Below are 19,956 nucleotides of genomic sequence, written 5' to 3' on the forward strand. Positions count from 1 at the left end.
CCTTGTGCTCTTCTAAGAAACCTAATATATGTTTATGAATTATATGCTCTAAAATTTTGCATGATGTAGATGTAAGAGATACTGGTCGGTAATTGTCTATGTGTGTTTTTTTTCCCGGATTTATGTAAAGGATTGAATTCGGCCGTCCTCCAGTCATCCGGTAGGGAACCATCGCGTAAAGATCTGGTGAACACGACATACAGGTACTTAGCACACCATTCCACATAACGCTTTAAAAAGGCGTTTGGTATTTTATCTGGTCCTGGAAACTTTTTAGTATCAACGTTCAATAGCAAATTAAAAACGCCGCTCTCAGAAAAGACAACGTCAGATATAACAGGAAGCGATATAGAAAAGTTGGGAAGGCAACCATTATCTTTGGTTAATACCGTCTGGAAGAATTTGTTAAAAGCAGAACAAACGACAGTCTCATCACTTACACATTTGCCGTCTATCATGAACCCACTGGTAGAAGAAGATTTAGGTGTGATTTGGCGCCAGAATCTCTCGGGAGACATTTTAATAAACGAAGGCAGGATCGTTCCGTAATATTTTTCTTTGTCGCAAATTATTTTCTATTTTAGTTGTTCTGAAGTGCCTTCTACAACAGATTTTAAGGTTACATTTGTTCTTGCTTTCACTTTTAACCTTTTAAGCCTTCGCTGTAAGCGTAACGTCTCGCGAGAAATCCATGGGTTACGGTGCACAGAAGATTTTGCAATTGTGGGAACGAATTGTTGGATACATTCAGAGACAATGCCCCTAAAAGAAAGCCACAAGTCATTTACATTGCAAGTGCTGTTTCTGAAGTCATCAAAGTAGAATGCAAGCATATCCAGAATAGATTCATCATCAGCACGAGAAAAATTGGGAAACAAATGAACACCGTTTTTGTGATCAGGGTAGACATTTGACAAGCTCAACAAGACAGCTTTGTGATCAGAAATCCTGTTTGTGACTTCACAGGTTATCGCATTTCGGATGGCGCCACTTACAAAATATAACTCCAGAATTGAGCCTACGGCTCCCTGTACTCTCGTGAAATTATTTACCATTTGCAGTAAGTCAAATGTGAATACAATATCAAAGATAGTGTTATCAATACTGTGAGCAGAATGCAATGAAAAGGTGTGCCAATCAATGTTTGGTAAATTAAAGTCCCCTGCCAGTAGTATTCTGTCCTCTGATTTTACATGGCAGTGCATATATTCCCTTAAGTTTCCAAGTACCGCAGCAGAAGAGTTTGGAGGCCTATAAAAAACACCAAGGATGAAGCGGACCTTGTTGATGTATGCTTTGCAAAAGACAGCTTCAATATCTTGCGCATCGGGCATACTAAAAAGTTGCATTGATGATTTGTACAAAATGGCCACTCCTCCACCTCTTCTGTCACGGTCACCCCGAAATGCCTTATAGCCCTTAGGAACAAACTCACTGTCAAATATTTCACTGCTCAACCACGTCTCTGTAAGCATGGCAACGTCTGCATCATGCGAGAACAGCATGCCCTCAAGTTCTGCAGCTTTATTGACGACGCTACGACAGTTTATGTTTAAGATTTTGAATGCAGGGCTGGTCCCTTTGCGGTGTCATTTATGGTTCCTCGGGATTTTATACCGTTTGTTTTTTGCATTATCCCATCCAAACATATCACCGTTAATGCTTAACTTATCAAAAATCAGCTTAACGTTAGCACCATTAACCTTTTCCTGTGATGCGCTTTCCCATAATTTCTTTCTGACATCACGAATTCTTTTCGAGTAGTCTTCGCTGATTGAATATTCTGAACCTTTCAATTTCGTGCATGCCTTCATTATTAAAGTCTTCTCTCGGTATTCATGTAGATTTATGATGACAGGACGATTCCTGTTTGATTTCCTACCTATTCGATGGCATCTTTGCATGCTCTTTATCAAAACTCCAAGTTTTTCGCTAAGAATGTCCTTTGTTATTTTGTCCGTAAGTTCCGCTTCTGTTTCCCTTTCCTCTTCTTTTATGCCATAAATAAGCAAGTTATTCCTACGGCTTCGATTTTCCAAGTCGTCAGTTTTAGTTAACAGGTGTGATGCAGTGGCTTCCAGTTTATTAATAGTTGACCTCACGTGCTCGACTTCTGCTTTTACGGTCTTGATGGTTGCCACCTCGTCTTCCAAATTTTTGATTCTCTCGGTCAAACCATCTATTTTTTTCTCAAAAGAGCCCTGTTTTGCAAGAATGTCACTGATAGATGATTTCAGGGAACTTTGACCTAATAGAATCTGCTGGAGCATTTCCCTTTCAGTCGTGTCTGGGCCTGGGTTTGATTCAATATCACCGCATTTTAAAAGATTGTCTTGGGAAGAAAAAAGGTATGCACAAACACACTTTATACGTAGTGGGCTGGGCAGCAGCAACAAAAAGCGGTTGTCGCTACGATAGCAGTAGGCCGATAAGTAGTTACTAACCTGCGCAATGAAGCAAAATGGGTTCTTGAGCATTGTGCTTGAGGTCCTGCTGCCAAGCCCACTGGTTGCAACCGGCGATGGGAAGCTTCTTATATAGGGCATGGTGTCCCCGTGATGTGACGTCACCGTTGACAGCGCAGGCGCAGACACGTTGATGGAAGTCATGATGAGGTCGCTGATCAAGCAAAAATCAGCTCGTGCTGGATGCTCGAAGCCAACGTCAGTTGCTTGGTAAGAGGGAGATCGGGCGAATCCTTCACCGGGATAAAGCAGTTGTGCGGGCAGCAAGAGGGTCAAAACCTGCGCAATGAAGTAAAATGGGTTCTTGAGCATTGTGCCTGAAGTGCTGCTGCCAAGCCCACTCCAAGCCTACTTAAATTGAGAACGACGCAAGGAGCTATGGAAAGAATAATGATGGGTGTAACGTTAAGGGATAAGAAAGAGCAGACTGGGTGAGAGAACAAACGCGCGTTAATGACATCTGAGTTGAAATCAAGAAAAAGAAATGGGCCTGGCAGGATATGTAATGAGTACGGAAGATAACCGATTGTCATTAAAGATTACGGACTGGATTCCAAGGGAAGGGAAGCGTAGCAGGGAGTGGCAGAAAGTTAGGTGGGTGGATAAGATTAAGAAGTTTGCTGGGACAACATGGCCTCAATAACACATGACCAGGGTAGCTGGAGGAATATGGGAGACGCCTTTGCCCTGCAGTGGGCGTAACCAGGCTGATGTTAATGATAATGATGATGATCATAATGACTATCTCTGTTGAGAGGCGAACAGTGAAAGCCTACTCTTCCTACTCATCATTCGCCTCTTTCTCTGCCTCTTCTCTTTCTCTTCTTTCTTTTACTCATTACTGCTCACTACTAAAGCTTTTTAGTCATCTAGACTCAATTTGGTTCACTACAAGCCGTCGTTAGATATGTTGGTCATACCCTAGTCATTAGTAGTCATTGCAACCCATTTCAGTCATTGTTAGTTATTACTGGTCATTACTAAACATTTAAGTCATTTCAAATGAATTGTCGTTTCAAGTTCTCGTGAGACATATTGGTCATTTCAGAGCAATTACTAGGCATTACAGGTCATTTCAGTTATATTTAGCAATTGCAGCTCACAAGTAAGTGTGTCTGGTTGAGACACGCGCAGCGTACTTAGCCGACAAGCGCTGCGCCAATGCACCAACGACTACAGCATGTAAACCTCGAAACGCCACCACGCAGCTCTCGCTATATTGATTGATTGATTGATTGAAAGCATTATTATTCCACCGAGCTGGGGTGCCCGCCTCTTAACCTACACGTAGGTAGGAGGGGATGACGAAGCAGACCCCGCGCGTTGAGGACGGTGAGTCTTCACGGCCTCAACAGCCAGGCGGATTGCTCGACCCTGGTCGTCTTCAGCCTCGCTCTGGAGCAAGGCCTCCCGGGCTTCTCTACTTTCAAAGTTTTCCTTAGCCCCTGGGGAGCCAGAACACTCCGATATTATATGGTCTAACGTACCTTTTTTCTTACAAATTTTGCAGCGGACGTCGTTATAGTCCGTCGTCTGTGTTAAGTAGATTGAATGTGGGGATGTATAATTGTTTCCCTGGAGGCGCTGCCAAATGCGAGCGTTCTCCAGAGAGGGAGACCGATGCGGAGGCAGAAAGATTCTTCTTTCGGCTTTGTAATGATCTACAATTTCCCTGTACGTAATGATGCTATCTTTGATCCCTGGAACTGGCTGCTCTAGAGTTGCCCAGTGGTAGAGTGCTCGGGCGAGCTCGTGTGCGGCTTCGTTGCCTGCGACTTCTTCATGGGTCGGAACCCAAATAAAAGTTACGTACCTCCCAGGAGGGTTTTTGAGTAGAATTTGGTGGGCCTCTTCTGAGATTCTACTTTTGTTAAAATTTCGGATAGCTAATTTGTTATCGCATAATATTACTCCCGCGTTTGTGCCCGCACAAGCGAGCGCTACTGCAACCTCCTCGGCTGTACAGGCGTCACTGGTGCACGTGGAACATGCTATCTTAACGCACCCGTCGCCATTAACCACCGTCGATACCGCAGCCCCGTCTCTGCCGTAGGCGGCATCCACGTACGCTACTTTATGCGCCAGTGTGTTTTTAAGTTTATTTACTAGAGCCATAGCCCTGTCAGAGCCAACGCGCCCCCGCAGCTTGGTCTTGCAAGAGCACGTGCCTTTTTGCATCGCCCTAGTGCAGTTATCGACGCCATAAAAATGGGCGAAAGAGCCAAATGAAGCTACATGCCCTTTAAGATATGACGCGAAGTTGAAGATCTCCCCCTCCACCTCTTTTTTTATGAAATCAATCGTTTGCACTTTGAATAATTAAATGCACGATTCGTTCTAGATAGACTTTTGCGTGAAAAATTATCTCCCTGCGTTCATTTCTTTGCAAATTTGTATTGACATTCGTATATCTAACCAGTATCTGTGAAACCTGAACTCATAGTGGCGGTTTCCTGAGTAAAAAAAAAAAATCCTCAAATTTTGTTTCATTTTCTTCTCTTCTCTAAAGCTAAAGTAGTAAGGCTTCCAAATCATTTGAGGCTTGTTTCCATCTGCGATAAACATAAGCTCTCACCCTTGCGACGAACTACTTTTAGAATGTGTTGTTTAGACTCTGTAGGCTTCTTTTCCGCGTTGAAGAAAAAGCGGATGTTCTTCGTTCTGCTTAGACGCTGTGATTTGTTCCAGGATATTGGGGTGCCGCTCAGAGTTCAGAAACAAGGGAAAGGTAAGCTTGCCGGATACTAATTCACAAAAGTCACAATGCGTGGCGGTCAGGCGACGGGAGTAGTTCAGCGAGCGCATTGAAAATGGATAAGTATTGCGAAGCGTGGCTGGAGTATTCTGGAGTCACGCTGTGCACTGGACGATAGAGGGAGATGTGGCTGGCTGCAGGCGGCAGATGTCACTGTCGATCTTGTAAACCGCATCAACCTTCAACCGCAGCCTAAGAGATGTCCACTCCTTCGCTTTCGCGCTTCCACTTTTCCCGCCTTAGCCACAGCTCGACGTCAATAACACTTGCAGTTATCGGCGCACGCCTTCCGATGAGTGAGCCGTACCGCTGGGAAATCTCAGTGACTACTTTAATGCGAAATCATTACATGACCCATTAGGCGAAAATCTGGCGTTGTAGTCGGCGGCGGGACCGAATTATGGCGCCAAAAATGCCCACGGCAAAGAGTCAAAATGCGCCAAACGAATTCAGCAGGGACACTTAAGACTGCTCACGTGTGGGAATGCGAAAGCATTACAATCACTTAGGCGAACTCTTTTGGGTTGATATTTTTGACATGCATTAAAGTTCTTTCTCCTTAATCGATGTGTATGTTTGCTCATACGTTGGCCACAGGCTGGAAACATTCGGACAATTTTGCTTCATGACGATGAATTTTATTTTATGCCTAATGGTAGGTCTGTCGCGACTATGTTGTCTTCTTTTGTGTTCCCTTGCTTGGTCTTCTGACACGTGCTTCCGTGGACCACCACGTTTCACAGCTGTCGTTGAGGTAGACGCTTCAGAGTGCATCAGAGTCGACACAGCACCGATGAAATCCGAAGGTCAAGTGACGCGCGGGAGACAACGACGGGACGTGTTATGATGCATGCACTAGGCGCACCTCATTTTTGATCATATATCCGAACATTATCCCGCTTCCATACATAAATATACTGAGGGGTCAGTGTCAACAGCCACTTCAACAGCGGCATTCGCAATGCCGAATATGAAGACCAGTAAGCGCTTCCATGTAGACCACCAAACTATATCAACCAGAGATTGTTGCTATCCGGGAGGCAATTCGTTATATGTCGATGGAGCCCCATGGGACTTGGACTATATTGTGCGATTCCAAGCCGACACTTCAAGTGATCGATTCTGCACTTAGACGAGGATGATGATGATGTGTGGTGTTTTATGGCGCAAGGGCCAGGTTTGGCCAAAGAGCGCCACTAGACGAGGACCTTACTTGGTCCTTGCTCAAGAGGTGATCGAATCACACGATGTCACCCTAAGAGCGGGCCATTGCATAAGGTTTCAGTAGATTCAGGGACACGGTGGCTTAGATGGAAATGAGCTCCGACGTGGGGCCAATACAATACAATACAATACAATCTTTATTGTGCATAAAGAAAACAAAGTACATATAGCAGGCCTTCCAAAGCCTCAGAGGGCTTGACTGGCAGTGCCTGACAGTCAGGTCACAGAAAATTGCACAAGGTTAATAGCGGAGTTAGCTATTAGCAGGTCGGAGCAAAATGTTGAACAGTTATTCAAAATAGTTTGACATAATTGTTCTGCGTAAACCCGCAAGGTGGAGAGAAGTAATGAATAACGGGAAAATCAGACATCCACCCGTTCGTAGCAATTGCTACAAAGGAAACCCATACGGGTTCCTCGAAAGAAAAGCCTCATAGTTGAAGAAAAATTTGTCCTGGTCCTGGACACGAACCCGGGGCCACCGCCTTTCCGGGGCAGCCGCCCTACCATCTGAGCTAACCAGGCGGCTAGCAGATGGCAGGGTGAAGTCGAATTTCTGGACAACACGAAGAAAAGGCATAAGAGTTTGACATAATTGTTCTGCGGAAACCCGCAAGGTGGAGAGAAGTTATTCAAAATGTTACATTAAACATCGACAATTCTAAGTAGTTTCTTAATACCACGTCTTGTGTTTGCTTCTAGCATAGGCGTTGGCAATTTATTAAATATGGCTGGAACACAGTATTGCCGCGTTCTCTTTCCTGTTCTTTGTCGCAGTCCTGGGGATGACGTAGGGTTCCTTCGGTCTTAAGGAGCGGATAGGCGTATATCGTGTTTTAAAATCATTATTCCAGAAGTGTTTAATTACAACACTTTCAGCAATGAGGGAAGTGAAGTTTGGCAAATTCAGCATCCTAAACACACCTGCATCTTGCTTTGGACACAAATCGTAAGCCACTGTTGACAGCAGTGAACTTAAAATTGAATTAATTCTTGAGCTCCACCTAAGAGTACAATGGCCACATACAGTCAAGCCATAACGTAGCACACTGTAGACTAAAGCATGAACAATAATTTTTCGAACGGAGATTGGCTTAAGACATCGTACATTGTATAATACACAGGAGACCGCGCGCAGCCTTTTACAGACGTGGGATAATTGTGAGTTCCATAAAAGATCACAGTCAAAAAGCAATCCAAAATACTTAACAGAAGATGCATTTTTAACAGGTTGACATGTACATTCATAACAGTCCGATGTGTGTAAGAATAATGATGTCGTAGGCAGGATTTTTTTCATGGGGTTATGGAAACAGACAAGTAGCATTTTAGAAGGGTTTATGCTTATTAAATTAGCCGTAAACCAGTCCATAGCTTTAGTTGCCTCATTCTGTAAGGAGCTGATTGCATCAGGGTAATCAGTTGCACAGGATACAAGAACAGTATCATCGGTACATTGATATATATCATTACTTACTACACTGGACAGATCATTCACATAAATGTTAAAAAGCAGGGGGCTTAATATTGAGCCCTGAAGGACTCCAGAGTGAATACTGGTAAAAACACTTAAACTATTTCCCACCTTTACACATTGTCGTCTATCCTGCAGAAAGTTAGTTAATGAATTCAAGAATGATCCATGAAGGCCTAGAAGAGATAGTTTCCGTAACAAAATGTCATCCCAAACACTGCCAAATGCCTTAGAGGCATCCATAAAGAGGGCACATGCTACCCGGTTACGGTCTAGCGTTAAGTTTAAAAGATCAGAGAAAGCTTCTAACAATGTTTGTGTACCCTTCCCCTGTACAAATCCATACTGATGTGATGATAATACACTATGCTTATCTATAAACTGTGTTACCGTAAGAGCCACATGTTTTTCTAATATTTCAGCTATACAGGGAATTATCGAAATAGGTCTGTAATTTTCAATACTATTGCATGCACCTTGCTTATGAAGCGGAATTACAGTTGCGGTTTTCATATCAACTGGAATCACACCACCTTACAAAACAAAGTTCAAAAGAGATAGCAATACATGTTTAATTGCGTCAAAATTTCTCTGGAGTTCACTGAAAGAGATTTTGTCGAAGCCAGGTGATTTGTTCGTTTTAAGATTGAAGACAATGGAGCTTAATTCTTCAAGCCATAGTAAAGGAAGATATGTGGAATCTGGCAAGCTATCTGTTAAAGTACACGCCGATGGTCAGCGTGTCCTGGATCGCGAGACACTTGAAAAGAACAGTGATTAAATAAGTTTTCCAAAGTTTCGTCGTCTGCAGAAAAATAAGATGAAAGGCGCTTTTTAGGCATTGAAATGTTGCCGCCTCTAAGATTATTGATTAGGGACCATGTTTTCTTTATGTAAGATCGAGCTTCTTGAAACTTCGTTCTAAAATAAACGCGCTTCGCAAGTCTGATCATTGCATTCACCTTGTTTCTGGCACATTTATATCTTACGCGCGTGTCATTCCAGTTTGACGACCGCTTGGCCTTAGTCCACACCAAGTTTTTCCTTTATAGCTGCTAGGATTTCGCCTGTCATCCATTTCTGGCTCAGGTTACGTTGCCTGATGTTGACAACGCGCGTTGCCGCCTGCCTAAAAGCATCAAACGCAGCTACAAATTCGCGGTACATGTTTTCCGGTGACACAGTACATAAAAAATTATCCCAATCATTTTCCTGGACTAGTTAATCGAAAATCCTTGGATCGATTATGCAAATTTGTTTGATAGAGTTATTAGCCTCTGATAACAAAGGATTCACAGTCTGTTTCCGTGAACAGCAGACGGAGTAGTGGTCAGAAAGCTTAACCTGTGCAATAGTAGATTTTACATCCAGATTATGGGCTCGAACATTTACATGATCAATGCAGGATGAAACAAGACGTTGCGATAGGAATTCTTCTTGAGTTGCTGCATGGATTGTCATTTCATTTCCCCATTTAGATAGTGTATCTAAATAATCAGCAACTATTCCTACTGTTGGACGTCACCTGTGAGGAAAACTACATTCATCGGTTCCTAGACGTGATAACGCAGAGTCGAGCTCAGCCAAGAAAAGACGCCTGTTACCACATGGGGGACGATATACAGAAAGCAAGGCCAATGAAAATCGAGGATTAGATAAGCGGAGAGTAACAGTCTCGGCATGGTCGAAAGGCAACTTGAGTTCGGAGACTGACCAACCCCCATATTCACAAACGCACCTCGACTCGACCCTCCACTCGAAATGCTCCTTGAGGGCGGTTTTTCATTTCAAAAATCGCCCTCCACTTGAAACGCGCCTTGAGTGAAGGAAAGCTCGAGCGCTTTACTCGGGAATCTCAAGGTAGCCTCGCCGCTACCTTGAATCACTCCTCGAGTGAAGTTATTACGTAAACATGACTGCCTTGCGATCGGTCGCTCGCCTCGTCAGCTTTTTCCGATGCACGCCAGTTGGCTCCGTAGCTTTTCTTGGGTTATCCATGCTGCGCATTATCACTACGTTTTAGGAACTGGTGCAGTCGTCTGGAGCGCATCGGCAACGAAGTCGTTCCACTGCGGCGCCGAGACAGATCGGTCGTCCTGTCAAGAAGACTGCGAGCTAGTGCAGTGACTGTCGTCTTACTCCGTGCATGAGCCAGTTGATGACCTGCACACGGGTATTCTTCGTGCCTGTGCCCCGAAACTATACTATCAGCGTCAGTGCATTCACGGGTATCTCGCGGCTCATCGTAGAAAGCCGCATCAGTTCAAGCACGGCGCGATACAGAACTGCGGCGGACTTCGAACTTGTAAAAAAGAAAACAGCTACGAAGATTCCTGTCATCAGTGCGTGTATTGCCTGTGCGCGTGTGTCGCTTGCGCGAGCGCCGGCCGTCGCCCCGTCGGCGCTGTTTGCACTCGGGCAGATCGTCACTGCCTACGCTAATCCAAGGACGGCGAAGCACACCGTCAGCAAAGCGAGCGTCTCTGTAAACGAGCAGGTGCGTTCACTGTAATTTTTGCAATTGCCTTTAATTTGATGCGACTAGTTGCGCTAAGGAAAATAAGAAATGTAGTGTAATTTCGCGCTGACCGTGTGCAGTTGGTGCAATTTAAAGGCATAAGCAATAATTACGTAATCCTTGCTTCAAACCATTCAGTTTAATAAGCGTATCATCCCTATGAAGATTCGAGCTCAACGAGGAAGTCACCAACCATGAAATCGCATTCAGAAATATACGTGCACTTATACACAGGTTAATGTAATGTTTTGTTCGAATAAAAGAGACAGAATAACAATACAAAGAGTTGAGTTCTTGTACATCACATTATTTTTTATTCCGATGAATAAAGGTGTAGCACTGTAGTGACAACTCCTAATAGAGACAGTGCTAGCAAGTGGTAGCAGATATATCTCGCACACCTTTATTCCGAACATCCCAGCTCTCTATAGGGTTCATTATATAAGTGCTAGATCGCTGTATGTCGGTCTTGCTGCGCAAGCGTTAGACCAGCTGGAAAATGTTTCTTTGCAAATAAAAATAAATAAAAACAATATGAGCTAATTAATGCTGAAAAAATCGCGCTCTAGAACACAAAATTCTTAAACGAATGTATTATTACGAAATGTAAGCTAAGGACAACGAATACAGTACCTAATCTAGTTTTCATGGACCTTTTTTTACGTCATTGTATGTTTATTACCAACCCCTTCTCTTATGCAGGAACCAGGTTGCCAACACACGCACGAAGAGCAACTGCCTTTCCAACTGTGTTGTGTGTGCTGCGCTTGCATTGGTGTGCAAGTGGAGGAGAGGTCCAGTTAATGTCCTGCTGCACTATGATAGCCGTCAAAATATTCTGCTTAAGACATCTATCACTTTTCTGACATCCTACCAGCTCAAACATTACCACTAAAAGTAGTTTGACTGCATGAATTTGCCTTCATAGACACGTTGTAGCTGAAGTCATTGTATTTTTCATCCAGATGTCTTTTTTCAGTCATATTTATTAAGACAGTATGTAGCCCTTAATAATTTCTGATCCTTTCAAGTGCCAGTTTTTTGTCTAAAACATTAAATTAACATTATTCTTGCCTTCTTGTACTTTGATAGTATGCATTACAGCGTGAACTCTTATCGCACAAACAGAAGCAGTAATGAAGGAGAATTAAGAAAGGGAGTTAACCGAGGGGCGTGATTATTAATAATCATATCATGAGAACCCATAAAGCAAAGTCACCGAAGACAACATATGGAAAATTACTTGTACTTACTAATTGAATTAAAGAAATTATAAATTAATATCAATGAAAGTAGGTGAACACATAATTTCCCACAGGTGGTGAATGATCTAGTTCTCATAGTAGTAGTAGTTAGTTTTAGTAATAAAATATAAATACACAAGAAAGTGGATGGGAAAACGGCGCCGCGGTAGATCAATTGGTTTGAGCAACGCACGCCTATGGCAAGTTTACTCAACCACTTTCATTGCCATTACTTTGTCATTTCTTTAATTCAATTAGTAAGTACAAGTAATTTCTCCTATGTTGTCTTTGGTGTCTTCGCTTGTTTGTTTCCAGGGGTATAAACAGAAGGAGTAGTACTGCTGACAAATATATTCTAGAGTAAAACACCATATCTGTTCAAGACAGTAGCCTGTCGGTTGTAGCCACTCGACGGCATGCAGTAGTAAATCCTTGTAGAATATATGCTGTTTCTACCATGTTTCTAGCTTAAGCTTAAGATAAATTATGACTGCCGGAACAATGAGTTTCTTCGATTGGATGCCTATGACAGTTGGCTTCAATGGGGCTTGCAGAACTTCAGCAATTGACCGTGGTACAAAACCCAGCGTGTCTTGTGGGATCCCAAAATAGGTCAAATGGTGATGCAGACTGTCACAATGACAATGCTGAAAAATACAGCATAGAGCGCATTACCACAGTAATTTCATAAAAGCTGAGATCAACCATCAAAACTATGGGATATGTTTAATCTATCCTTGTTTATGCTAACGTAGCTTCATTTTCAATAGGTGAAGCGCTAATAGTGACGGCACACCAGAAGGAATACAGACAGGACAAGCGCCTTGTCCTGTCTGTATTCCTTCTTGTGTGCCCTCACTATTGGCGCTTCACCTACTGAAAGCTATGCAGCAACTAGCACCACAACGTGTTTTACTGAAAGTAGCTTCAGCATGCCACTAAATACTGAAGTGCTGGCTACAAATGCTACGAAAGTGTTGCATCACAAATGGTGGGCCGTAAAAAGATCCTGTCGCAGCTGCAACGCACCACGGGCAACTGATGACTTCGCCCATCATATTCATGCTATTTAAAACAAAAATTATATGACAGCTGAAGAGTATTAAAATAATAATTTGATTTCATTATGGCATGGCTGTTTCATGTTTGTGGTTCGAAATAGCACGGCGTCCACTTCGCCATTTTGTGAATGTGGGGACACGTAACATGAATATTGTTACAAATTTGATGAAAATATGCACAGACTAATTACCGGGTAGGTTAGTGAAGTACTTCTTCAGCATCTAGGTTCTTTCAGGGAAGCGAGCTGGTGCAATTCCAACAGGCAGGCACCGCATCTATCGATGCTTTCAGGTCTGCCAGAAGCCTTACTGTACAGCACAGGCGTTGATTTTTTTCATCAGCTGGGCGTCAAAGGCCCACATCCTGCACCAGAATGCGAAAACTTTTATGTAGACAGGGCGCTCGCATGCTGAGTAAATTCAGTATACCTAAGCAACGGAAATGAAAAGGCGTAGCACAACTACAAATATGTCGACATTGCGTGAACTTAAAAGCAGCTTATGGGACGTGCATCAGTTGCTACCACACAGCACACTGAAAAAGTTAAGACGAAAAAACAAATGCAGGTGATGAACTATTGACATGTGAATTTTCGTAAGATCAAAACATTGCGTAGCGTATATGTGAAGTGAGGAAGCACTGGAAATGCAGGCACCAGTGCTGGTTCGTTGAGCATATGTGCTAAAAGCTGAGCAAACCGACTGACCACCACGGCTTCTAAAACAAGTACAGGACTCAAAAAATGCTTGTCTTTTTTTTTCAACCTGCCGGAGCTACGCACTCAACCACATACGCATTCTGCCACACGTATACTATAACTGCTTCTCCTCTACCGAAAGATTTCATACGCGATACTGGAATGATCGTTGGATGCAGGCGCCGATCCGTACCTTCTACATTTTTGTTTAAAAAAGCGAAACCAACAACAGATTGCCCTGCCGAATCTGCCACAAGCTTTCATTAGCAAAAAAAAAATGTATGTGGGCTCGGTGGCTGTGCCATGACACAGCCTTCTCATCCACTGACTTTCGCAATGCACGTACTCGTGACTGCCTTCGCCTACGTCTCGCCAGCACTCTTCAACGTTTCCTCGGTCGTCCTACCTCAGCTGGAAATGCCGTTCTGGAACGGGAACTACGGAGCCCTTGTTTTGAGCGCCTCGGAAGCGTCGACGAAAGCCGCGCTCCCCCACTGGATCCTCGACATCGGATGGAAAGCGCAATCGGCAGCGACAACATCGTTCCTGCCAGCGTATAAAGAGCACCGCCTCCCGCCTGCGCTTTGTGGGCTCGGTGGTTGTGCCATGACACAGCCTTCTCATCCACTGACTTTCGCAATGCAGGTCAGTAAATCATGCTGCCTTTTCGCTAAAAAGGCTAATAACTACTGTCTGGTACAGCTGCCGAGCCTGCAGTGTTCGATTTGTGTCGCTGGTGAATGTTTTGGTGTTATGAGATCCCTCCTGCTCTTGTCGGGCGATATAGAGACGAACCCTGGTCCTGACAGATTGGACCGTGTTCTTGCTAAGCTGGAGACGTTGTCAACCGGCCAGGACCAAATAATAACCGATGTACAGGACCTTAAACCTCAGATGCGTTCTATTGACAAAACTATTTCTGATTTGAGCAAGCGCGTAGCAGATCTATAAAATGTTTTCCAGGGTGTCTTAACTCTCAAAATCGATCTGCACTCTGCCCAATCTGTATCCGCTAAGACTGCTGCTCTTGTTACTAACCTTGAAGCTCGGTTAGATGACGCCGAAAATAGGTCACGCCGCAGCAAGTTTATATTTTATGGCCTTTCAAATTCTAATTCGCGCGAAACGTTCGTTGAATCGGAAGAATTGCTAATCCGCCATTGTCGTGACAAATTACGCATAACCTTGGACCCATGTCAAATTTAGCGTGCACATCGTCTGGGCCGCTACGAAGATGGCCGTCAGCGGCCGATTATAGTTAAATTTTTGTCCTATAAAACAAAAGAAACTGTCCTCTCAAACGGGCCCAAGTTAAAGGGCACCAATTTTAGCAAAGCATAGGAGAAGACTTTTCCCTTCCTGTTCGTAAACCACGCAAACACCTTGTCGCATTTGCAAAAGCAAAAACCGGACCGTTCTCCCTGCGATACAAGACTTTGTTTCTTGGAAAGAGGAAAGAAACACTACACCTTGGATGCCGCCACAGAAACGGTTAAGGAAATAGCATAGCGCTTATGCATATGGATAGCATATGGATGTCTGCTTAACTTTTAACCTAGCCCAACTAGTAACCCAGCCTACACGCATCGCCGGTGATACTGCTAACATTCTTGACCTCATACTATCTAGCCACCCCGACAGCCTGAACACTATTACTTATCTCCGTGAAATCAGCGATCATAAAGTTATTCATGCATGCTTTAACTTCACCCCAATAACAAAAGCAACTTGCCAAAAAACAATTTCTCTCTACAACAAAGGAAACTATGAGGCCTTCAACGCGGAATTGGAGGCCTTTTTTCCATCATATCAGGGGTCATTTGACGAACAAGACATCCACACAAATTGGCCAATGTTTAAACATAAAATGAATGAATTGACTAATAAATATATTCCCAAATGCAGCTTCCGCGCTAACCACCACACGCCATGGCTCACCAAGACTTTGGGAAGATTAGAAAATAAAAATAAATGCCTTTTCCCTAGTGCTAAACTGAGCAGAACAGACTGCGCATGGGAAAAATATTACGCTGCTGAAGAGGCGTATTTGGTCGCAGTAAAAAACGCTAAACGTTCCTTTTACCACATCGATTTGCCAAACATACTTGCAGCTAACCCGACTAAATTCTGGCAGCTTTTAAACCCCCAATCTTCGCGCGTTGTTACCCTGACTGACAATTCTGGACGTGTTATTTCAGACGTTGAGTGCGCTAACGTATTTATTCTGCCTTCGCACCTGTATTCACTAAAGAACAAAAACCACCACCCCTCATGACAGCCAGTGACCCCACAATTGCAATGCCAGCCGTTACGTTCTTAGAAGCCGGCATATCCCTTCTTATAGATAAGTTAAAGCTTTCTTCATCTACCGGCATTGATGAAATCAAAACAAAGGTCTTGAAAAACACTCGCCACACTTCTACCAAGTTTTTATGCTTGCTATTTTCGCAGTCCATTTCTACAGGTATCATACCCCACGACAGGAAATTGGGGAAGGTCGTCCCAGTCCACAAGTCGGGTAAAAAAGATTCACCACTTACCTACTGCCCCATATCACTTACCAGCATACCCTGCAAGCTCATGGAACACGTCATTTACTCTTTAACAATGCAGTTTCTGGACTCAAATAATTTCTTTCACTCATCACAGCATGGATTTCGTAAAGGTTACTCCTGTGAGACTCAACTAGCCATTTTCGTTCATGACCTGCATGCCAACCTTGACGCTAATCTCCAAACCGACGCAATCTTCCTCGACTTTGCTAAGGCATTTGACAAGGTACCCCATAACCGCCTATTTCTGAAACTTTCCAGCCTAAACTTGCATTGTGACATATTAGCATGGATAAAAGAATTCTTGACTCACCGCTCCCAATCAGTCGTCATTAATAAACAAATGTCTAACTTACTACCAGTTTCCTCAGGGGTACCCCAAGGATCCGTCCTAGGGCCTCTTTTGTTTTTAATTTATATTAACGACCTACCTCAGAAATTAGATTGCCATATTCGTATGTTTGCCGACGATTGCGTTATTTACAAAACAGTTACTGACACCTTTAACCAACAATCCCTACAAAATAACCTAAGTCTGGTAGAAAACTGGTGCAACGACTGGCTAATGACACTTAATATAAACAAATGCAAATATACATCTTTCCACCGTCACAGTTTTCCTCTCCTGATTCCCTGCACTATCTCTAACGTTCCTATCGACCCTGTCCAATCGTATAAATATCTCGGTGTTCATCTTAGTCATGATCTTACGTGGAATAGCCATATCGCGAATATTATTTCATCTGCTAACAAAACGCTTGGCTTCTTAAAGCGTCATCTCCACTCTGCAAGGTATGTTAAGCAAGTATGTTATGTCAAGGTATGGTAGGTATGTTAAGCTACTCGCATACAAATCACTAGTTCGAACGAAATTAGAATACGCATAACCCATCTGGTCCCCGAAACAAGTATACCTTGTTAATTCACTTGAATCAGTTGAAAACAGGGCAACTAGATTCATTCATTCCTCGTACTCTTTTGATATCAGCATATCATCTCTGAAATCGCAGTCCAACCTACCTACTCTTGCACTTCGTCGCCACATTTCTAGTTTGGGCTTATTTCATAAATTCTTTTATTCCGAGCTATCACAGGAACCCCACATCTGCCCTCCCCCACCACGTTTCTCTCTTCGCACCGGACATCAGCAGCAGGTGTCTCGACCATGAGCACACACAAAAACTTTTGCTTCGTCATTCTTCCTCCGGACTGCTTGCGACTGGAACGACCTTCCCCAAGAATTTGCTGCCATCACATGCCCACCTATGTTCCTTAACCAAATTACGCGTGCGCTTGCATCACAATAATCATTTTTGTTTGTATAACTCGTTCAACATTTTTCTGTTTACTGTTGTTAACCTATATGTGTCCCACCCCTTATGTAATACCCTCACATGAGGGTCTTTAAGAAATAAAGTGAAGTGAAGTATGTTTTGCGCAAGCTTATGCTGCCTCGAATATGTTTCAGGTACTAATTAATGCCCGCAGCATGAGCAACTGGAGTCAATCATCCTTGTGCACATCGGAAACGCCTTATCCACAGCGCAGCGGCAACCTCACGAAAACCGTATTTACATACTGTGTTTCCATGAAAAAATGGCTCACTCACCCATATCTTCTGTCCTGTTGTTCCTTTTAGCAAACTCGCAGCACCACTCGGTCTTGAAGCTGAACAAAGCTGCCCATCTGCCGTTCCATCTGTGGCCTCCTTCGAAGGCTCGGTCACCATACGCACAAGGAAAAAATCACCCATCATAACCGTGCTTAACAACCACAACGTCAGTCACCAATAAAACACTAGGAAACAAAGAGCAGCGGACAAATGCCGGCGCAAATAATCTTGGTTCTCAGCCATACGCCATGCTCTCAGCTGTTGGGATGCGATTGTTGCCAGACCTCAAACACAGCTCCCGCTTGCTCTATTAGTCGAACGCTCGCAGTGGCAGCGTTGCCGAGCTAAAGTTGTGCATCGCGCCATGTAGTCGTTTGATTTGGAAAACGAATTAACGGAAACACATATTTGTCTTACATAATGGTACTTTTGATAAGCACATTCAGAATAGTCTTGATATCAGACGCTTTTCTCGGTCGGTACACTTCACTTGAGTCGAGGGCGCTTTTTCAAGGCGTTCCATGGCGGAGGAAAGGTGAAGGTTCATGAAACGCAACGGCGCCTTGAGTGAAGGAAGCCCCGTCGCCTCGACTTGGTTGAGTCGAGGAGAAGCTTCAAGTGAAGGCGTGTTTAAGAATACGGGGGCAAGTGTTTTTTGCGAAGACAGCCACGCCTCCCCCCTTCCGGACCGGACGAAGAAAGGAGAATGACTGATAGCCCGGCACCGCGAAACTAGAAAATAGACCTGGCGAGATATTTATCTCGGTGAGTACGGTGACATCAAAAAGCAGTGGAACAGAAGATAGAATGCCTACTAAGTAGTCCCAGTGCTTGCGAATGCTTCTGATGTTTACGTGAGTAACGTGGAAAGCGTCATTACTCGCATAACAAAAAAACCGGGAAACTTCTAAAAGGTCATTGCAAACCTTGAAAGTGCTACCCATGACTAGATAAGCCTCTCAATGTCCAATTTTCTATTAATTCGAACGAGTGGAGCGCCGTCTGCTTTCCTTGCAAACACCTTGCCATTTCTTGTCCAGACGTACTTGAAGCACATTTCCTTTGCTTTAGTGCCAGCTAGCCAGAAGAGTTCACGATTAACCCGTGTGAGGTTGTCACTAAAATACAACCATAGAAAATCATTCTGAACTAATCCTGGCAAGTTTTTACGTGATCGAAGCCAATGTTCCTTCGCTTCAACGGAGCACATCTGGACAAGAATAGCTGGTGCAGTATTGTCCCTACTCGGTAGACGATGGATAGCAGAGATATGAGTTGCTGCAAAGTTAGGTACATCAAGTTGTTGCGCAAGATCACTGAGGAAGGATTGCAAGTTCTTCTTTGGCTAACTGGGAAGCCCATGGATCTCGAAATTGTTTCTCCTACTGTACTGCTCCATTTCATCCAATTGCTCACGTATTTTGTGAATCAGGTTTGACTGGAACTCGACGGTAGAAGACAGCGAGTCAACCTTGGAACGTAATTCCGCCACTTCCGTCTGATTTTTGTTGACTGTCTCCAATACCGAGTCATATTTCGCGGAAAGAAATTCTATTGAAGTCTGCACTACCTGTGTCCCATTCTCGATCTTTCGAACCGAGTCCTTAAATGTAAGAAGTTCCTTTACCTTCGTGGCGAGTATTTCTACACTAGATGCAAGTCGGTCTAGTTTTCATTTACAGCAATAAATTGCTGTGCAAACGATTCTTCTTTAGCTGTCTGTGTCAACTCTCCTTGTGTGCTTTTTTCCGGTCGACATGTATGGCACAGCCAGGTTTAACGTTTAACTGTACTCATTTTTTCGTAGCTGTTTTCAACTACTGTAGAGCATCGTTTTCCAAGGTGGAAACCTTATTGGCAAGCCGACCATGTTAAAAATTTCGCATCCGAAGGTAACGGCTTAGAGCAAGCAGCACAATCAGAAGACATTTCTGTGCAGTCAGCGGTAAAAAATTACAGTGGTAAAATAAGTAAGAGCAAAAGGCTCACCTGCCGAAAGGCATGAAATGATTAGCTCCGGGAACGTATTTGCCGCTGACTGCAAAGAAGCTGAGCAATGCTGTTCCTTAAGTAGGCATTCTCAAGTGTCTGGGGTGCAGGCTAGGTGATGTGCTGACGAGAGGGTGACAGCTTGCGGACGAAAATTGCAGACGGAAACCCGCTGTCTGCACAGAGCCTGCGCAGATCCAGGTTCACCGATGCCAGCGGCTGCACTGCCCGTGCCTCAGTGAAGCGTCCGATGACCGCATGCAGCACCTGCCAAAAGGCATGAAATGATTAGCTCCGAGAACGTATTTGCTGCTAACTGCAAAGAAGCCGAGCAATGCTGTTCCTTAAGTAGGCATTCTCAAGT

At 43.8% G+C, this 19,956-nt stretch overlaps 1 protein-coding gene and 1 long non-coding RNA gene across 2 annotated transcripts in view; both read right to left on the minus strand.

Annotated features, from left to right (window-relative positions):
* Positions 1 to 7,374, minus strand: part of LOC139052197 (uncharacterized) — a 119,046-nt gene extending 111,672 nt beyond the window's left edge. The window contains exons 1-2 of the mRNA XM_070529269.1: positions 7,369 to 7,374; positions 2,445 to 2,619 (exon numbers count right to left, since the gene is read on the minus strand). Of these exons, the coding sequence (XP_070385370.1) occupies positions 2,445 to 2,619; positions 7,369 to 7,374 (181 nt within the window). The remainder of the gene's footprint in view (positions 1 to 2,444; positions 2,620 to 7,368) is intronic.
* A 3,442-nt stretch (positions 7,375 to 10,816) lies between these two features.
* Positions 10,817 to 19,837, minus strand: LOC135917085 (uncharacterized). Its single transcript, XR_010569172.2, has 3 exons — positions 17,601 to 19,837; positions 12,933 to 13,105; positions 10,817 to 12,327 (listed from the first exon to the last, which is right to left on the minus strand). It is a non-coding gene; the product is annotated as an uncharacterized lncRNA (long non-coding RNA).
* Positions 19,838 to 19,956: the final 119 nt, after the last annotated feature.

This window comes from Dermacentor albipictus, unplaced genomic scaffold (assembly GCF_038994185.2).
Source record: "Dermacentor albipictus isolate Rhodes 1998 colony unplaced genomic scaffold, USDA_Dalb.pri_finalv2 scaffold_19, whole genome shotgun sequence".
NCBI lineage: Eukaryota > Metazoa > Arthropoda > Arachnida > Ixodida > Ixodidae > Dermacentor > Dermacentor albipictus.